Genomic DNA, 6,134 nt, shown 5'->3' on the forward strand with positions numbered 1-6,134 from the left:
GTGAGTCTGGGTCCACGCCATCCATCAGCATGCTGATATTCTGTGCAGTCTGGATCACCTTTATCCCTGCATATGTCAGCTCTCCTGGGAAATTTACTGTGGCTGTGGAGATATTTGCCATTCTGGCCTCCAGTTTTGGATTAATACTGTGTATATTTGCTCCAAAGTGTTTCATTATATTGTTTAAGCCAGAGAAAAACACCAAGAAACATTTAATGAATAAAAATTAATCCTAAGACATCTGAGGTTTGGAAATAGTTAAGATGGCAACATACGTATTATGTATGCTGTGCACATCCAACAAAGTCTTCACCTTGTTGTCTAAAATAGGTTATTTTTGCATTTAATATTTTCTTAATTGTCATTTTGTGAATGTCCTTTTAATGTTGACATATTTTATAAATATTCTTTCATCATGGGCTGAAAATATAAAAATGAAGTGAATAAATTAAGTCTAAATTCACAACATAAACTTTCATTTATTATAAAATAATTTCCTTTTAAATATTATTTCTGTATCTGCATATTTTTTAAATGGGATTGAAGGCGTGCATTTGTTAGGCTTAACTCTAATATAAGCTAAAGCAAAGCCAAATAGATGAGAAGGCCATCCTCTCTCTGATGTAAAGTAAACTGACGTACAGTAGAAGGAGGGAAGGTTTTGTCTGAAAATCTATAAAACACACATGCCCATATGCTCACAGTCGAGGGATGGAGATCTCTGCTCTCTGTATTGGCCTGATCCTGTCTCTGGGTTTGTGTGAGCTGAACTCAGCTCTTGCCTTGAATGTTTCTGAGGATGGTGTTAAACAAAGGGCTGGGCTTACAGAGGATAGGATTGGTGCTGGAGTCAGCACTCAGACTTCATTTGTGAAATGTAAGCTCCAGGGTACCACTCGTCTCCCTGTGTTCTCAATGGATGGCGACTATGTCATTGGTGGTGTTTTGTCCATACACCACTACATGGACACAGTGATGCATAACTACGCCACCATGCCTGAGCTACTAAGATGTACAGGAAGGTTAGTAAGAGGGTAAAGTGGGGGATAAGAGGATGTTTGACTGTGTTGCAATATAATTATTGTGCTTTGTATCATGTGCTTACAATTGTGTTGCAGGTTTTGTGTTGGACTGAACAAAAAAACCTATATTTCACATAAAGTGCCAATTCAGTGTTTAGTCGTATATATATTGCAGGTATTATATTCACACATTTACAAATTTGAGTTTGATATGAAAAAAAACATTTTTGAATTTTAACTGAAAATGTATTTGTATAACAACTGACTTAATTATATTTAAGAAGATACAAACAAATTAAGACTATTGACTATAACTATTTTATTAACCGTGCAATAGGATTCTTGTACATTTTTGACTCATATTTAATCTTTTGACTTTTGGTGTTCAGGCACTCTTTGATGCCTGTACAGTATTTTGTTCACATATGGGCAGCTATCAGCTCAATAACTATGAATTGCAATTTCCTTTTATTATTACAACTATTTCTCTTTAATTTGTGATAGTCCTTGATTAAGAGACTTGAGTGTCTGTTTGCAGCATTAACACCCGTGAACTGCGCTTCTCACGCGCAATGATCTTCGCCATCGAGGAGATAAACAACAGCACGGAGCTGCTGCCGGGAATCAAACTCGGTTATCACATCTATGACGCGTGTTCCTCGGTGCCCGTGGCGGTGCATGTGGCATTCCAGCTTTTAAATGGCCTGGACCCGGTGTTTTACACCAGCGACAATTGCTCACAATCTGGTATGGTGATGGCTGTCGTTGGTGAGTCTGAGTCCTCGTCATCCATCAGCATCTCGCGCATCATCGGGCGCTTTAACATTCCTCAAGTAAATATTCTGAATTTCTGGAGAAAAAAAATTGGAATAGAGACCATGCAGTGCTGATTTTTTTGTGTGTCCCATTAACATTTACTGTGTTCTTTTCATTCAGGTGAGCTACTTTGCCGCTTGTGCATGTCTGTCCAATAAGCAGCAGTACCCAAATTTCTTCAGAACAATTCCTAGTGATCAGTTCCGGGTTGACGTACTTGCCAAGCTGGTAAAACACTTTGGCTGGACTTGGATAGGTGCTGTCCGGTCAGATTCGGATTATGGCAATAGTGGTATGGCGTCTTTCCTGGAGGCAGCACGCAAAGAGGGGATCTGTGTGGAATACTCTGAATCTTTCTATCGGACCCACCCCCGTAGCAGGATCCAGAGAGTAGCTGATGTTATTCGCAGGTTTGATGTTCCCTGTATTGACACTGTCCTGCACACAAAAGCACAACAAAAATGTTCTGTAAATGTAAGATGGACAATTTTTTTTATGTTCAGAGGCAAATTGGAAATGTTTATTTTTTTCATCACGTTTATGCATTATTGATATTGTTATAAAAATGGTCAGTCAGACCAAATAGCCTTCTAAAGTGTCATATAGGCTATCTCGTCTTTGTTTGCGTTTAGTTTCTTGATAGCTATTTTAAAACGTATACTGTATTTATTTTAAATGTCTCTCCAGGTCGACAGCTATGGTTGTTGTGGCATATACATCCCCTGTAGACATGAGTATCCTGCTGGAAGAGCTGTCACTCAAGCCTTTTCCACCTCGCCAGTGGATAGGCAGTGAATGGGTAACCTCCCCAGACATGCTGAAGTTCAGCTTCTGTGCTGGAACCATCGGATTTGGCATTCAGAAATCTGTTATCCCAGGTCTGAGAGACTTCTTGCTGGATCTCTCTCCTTCTAAAGTGGCTGCCTCTCCAGTGCTTACTGAGTTCTGGGAGGATGCATTCAACTGCAGGCTGGGAAAAAGTGAGACATTTGTATTTATGTTTAACATAAGAGAGGCACCCACAGTTGTGTCCTTGTGGTCGTGTTTTTTTTTTGTGTTTTTTTTTTATTGTTTGAGTGGAGCTTCCTGTGTTTCTAGTTATATTAAGGCTATCATACTGTCTGTGATATCAGATCATTTCATTTATTTTAAATATGTTAGGTAGATCATGTCAGTATTTAATTAAATTAATTTTATGCCTTTTTTTAATGTCTGATGACTGATTTGTGTTGACGTGAGCTAGCATAAATAAAGATAAAAAATAAAAAAAAAGACTTGTCCAGATACAAACTGAAACAGCAACAATTTTAAAACAAAAAGGCAAATCTGCAAAACAGTGCTTTGAAATGTATTGGAAAATACATTTCTAATAAATTAGAACAATGTAGATATATGGATTTCTGCAAGGCACGTTTAGCAGGTTAAAAAAACAAAAATGAATCAAAGACAACTAGAAGAGTGCTTGGAGAATGCAGACCACCATTTCTCGCAATGTTAACAAAAGTGAAAACTAATTAATGTATCTGCCCCGTGATTCGGATCTGATCAACAATTGAATGGGATTTTCCCTGTCCCATGATACAACCTTCTACCAAGGTTCATGAAAGGCAGGCGTGTTGTTTTCCGTACTCCTGTTGACAAAAAGACAAACAAACTGAACCAAAAACATCACCCTCCTGCTGGAGGTAGACTAATAATAAACACAGAGAATAATAATGTAATATCACATATTATTGTCAAGGCCTTTGTCATGTGTTTTAGGTGTAGCCATAGACAAGAGATTATGTGATGGAACTGAAGACATAAAGACGCTCCAGAGCCCGTACACTGACACATCTCAGCTCCGGGTCACCAACATGGTTTACAAGGCTGTTTATGCAATAGCTCATGCCATTCATAAAGCAGTGTGCCAGGAAACAAATTCTACAACTCAGTGTGACAAATTCACCAGGATAGAGTCCAAAGAGGTCAGTTGAGAATAAGTGAAAACGCCAATTCCCTTTTTTTCCATAATGTACCTTTTCTGGCATAAAATATTTGTTTTATTTGATGTTATTTCCTTGCTCTCCCTCACTGTTTTACTTTATTTCATCTTTGCAGGTTCTTAATCAACTGAAGAAAGTAAATTTTTCCCGAAATGGTTATGATGTGTCATTTGATGCCAACGGTGATCCTGTGACCAGATATGAGCTGATTAACTGGCAAAAAACTGAGAGTGGCAGCATTAAGTTGGTGACAGTAGGGCAATATGATGCATCACTGCCAGTGGGCCAGAAATTACAAATCAATAGAAACCTCACCTGGGTGGATGGTGCCACACAAGTAAGCAGCCCAAAAGCAATACTTTTACATAAATATGATTGAAAGAATTTTTGTTCACTGTAACTGTTCCTCCAATCACTACCGAGCCTGCTTGTAACCAGTAATCTACTTTAGAATGACAGTTTATTCAATATTAAATAAATTAATAAATACATAAATAAATTAATATGGGTATATAACACATCCTAAAATAAATAAATGAGGCGATACATATTTAAATGTGTCAATATAGTTCAATAAATAAATACCTATCTTTTAATCCTCGAAGCTTTAGGGCATACATGAATACGTATGAATTTGTCTCTCTTTATGTGCCAGGTGCCTGTGTCAGTGTGTACTGACAGCTGTCCTCCAGGAACTCGTAAATTGCTGCAGAAAGGAAAACCCATCTGCTGTTATGATTGTATACTGTGTCCTGAGGGAGAGATTAGTAATGCTACAGGTATTTGTTTTTCTCCTAATCCATAGCCGATGTACTGTACAAGATCAATATACAGTACGACTGCTAGAAGGCCTTTTTGTTTTATTTTTTCAGATTGCCCTGATTGTTTCCCTTGCCCCAAGGAGTTCTGGCCTAATGCAAAGAGAGACACCTGTCTCCCCAAGCCTGTAGAGTTTCTTTCCTACAACGAGGTCCTAGGAATCATCCTGGCTGCATTCTCAGTTGGTGGCGCCTGTCTGGTCATTATAACAGCGGCTGTGTTCTATCGTCACAGGACATCCCCGATTGTCAGGGCTAATAACTCTGAGCTGAGCTTCCTGCTGCTCTTCTCCCTGACTCTATGTTTCTTATGTTCATTAACTTTCATTGGCGAACCCTCTAAATGGTCCTGCATGCTGCGCCACACAGCGTTTGGAATCACCTTTGTCCTCTGTATGTCTTGTGTTCTTGGAAAAACAATAGTAGTGTTAATGGCCTTCAAAGCTACACTCCCAGGTAGTAATATGATGAAATGGTTTGGTCCTCCACAGCAAAGATTGACTGTAATCTTTTTCACGCTTATTCAAGTCTTAATATGTACTATTTGGTTGGTTCTTAGTCCCCCTTTTCCAATGAAAAACCTAACCATACACAAGGAGAGAATCATCCTGGAGTGTGCATTAGGCTCAGTTATTGGGTTCTGGGCTGTGCTTGGGTACATAGGCCTACTGGCTGTCTTTTGCTTTGTGTTAGCTGTCCTAGCTCGGAAATTACCTGATAATTTTAATGAAGCCAAGCTCATCACCTTCAGCATGCTGATATTCTGTGCAGTCTGGATCACCTTTATCCCTGCATATCTCAGCTCTCCTGGGAAATTTACTGTGGCTGTGGAGATATTTGCCATTCTGGCCTCCAGTTTTGGACTAATACTGTGTATATTTGCGCCAAAGTGTTTCATCATATTGTTTAAGCCCGAGAAGAACACCAAGAAATATTTAATGAACAAAGATTAATCCTAAAATTCCGGAGGTTTGGAAGTAGTTAAGTTGGCAACATACATTATACAGCTTATGCTGTGCATAGCCTTTACCTTGTGGATTCAAATATTTATATTCACAAGTTTGTTTTTACATTAAATATTTCCTAATTGTATGGGCTGAAATAGTCTTTCATCATTTAACTGAAAATAACAATGTGAATAAATAAAGTCAAAATGCATGACAACAATGTGTGGTACTGAGTTTTGTCTCAACATTTTGATTACATCATTACTATTTTAATATTTTTGTAGGATTAATAAACAAGTTCACTCAATCAATCTAAGTTTGATTTAGAATGAGCAAGTTCAGTTATAGCATCATACAATATAAAATTCATTTTAAAGAATAACACATGGCTAGGTAGCACCAATAAATGGTGGTAGTGGTAAAAAAGTGGTAGTCCTCCCTGGAACTCTCTTGGTGCAAAGCCTAACAGCAAAGCCAAAGAGTAAACCCTGGGAAATGGGAGGACGAGTAACGAGCACAGCACCCTGAGATTTGTGATATGACCAG

At 38.4% G+C, this 6,134-nt stretch overlaps 1 protein-coding gene across 1 annotated transcript; it reads left to right on the top strand.

The window, feature by feature from the left end:
* The first annotated feature begins 715 nt into the window (after positions 1-715).
* Positions 716-5,799, top strand: LOC144515279 (extracellular calcium-sensing receptor-like). The gene is made up of 8 exons (XM_078245986.1): positions 716-1,022; positions 1,561-1,855; positions 1,959-2,248; positions 2,526-2,818; positions 3,600-3,805; positions 3,939-4,160; positions 4,479-4,602; positions 4,696-5,799. Exons 1-8 carry the CDS (start codon positions 916-918, stop codon positions 5,592-5,594), a joined length of 2,436 nt encoding a protein of 811 aa, XP_078102112.1. The 5' UTR covers positions 716-915; the 3' UTR covers positions 5,595-5,799.
* The last annotated feature ends 335 nt before the right edge of the window (positions 5,800-6,134 follow it).

Source organism: Sander vitreus, chromosome 3 (genome assembly GCF_031162955.1).
Source record: "Sander vitreus isolate 19-12246 chromosome 3, sanVit1, whole genome shotgun sequence".
NCBI lineage: Eukaryota > Metazoa > Chordata > Actinopteri > Perciformes > Percidae > Sander > Sander vitreus.

Excerpts from the sequence above, each read along its gene's own strand:
- LOC144515279 (XM_078245986.1), top strand. The coding sequence starts at position 916 with ATGGATGGCGACTATGTCATTGGTGGTGTTTTGTCCATACACCACTAC. Across the intron at positions 2,819-3,599 it reads CAACTGCAGGCTGGGAAAAA|GTGTAGCCATAGACAAGAGA; the intron begins GTGAGACATTTG and ends CATGTGTTTTAG. Across the intron at positions 4,161-4,478 it reads GGGTGGATGGTGCCACACAA|GTGCCTGTGTCAGTGTGTAC; the intron begins GTAAGCAGCCCA and ends TTTATGTGCCAG.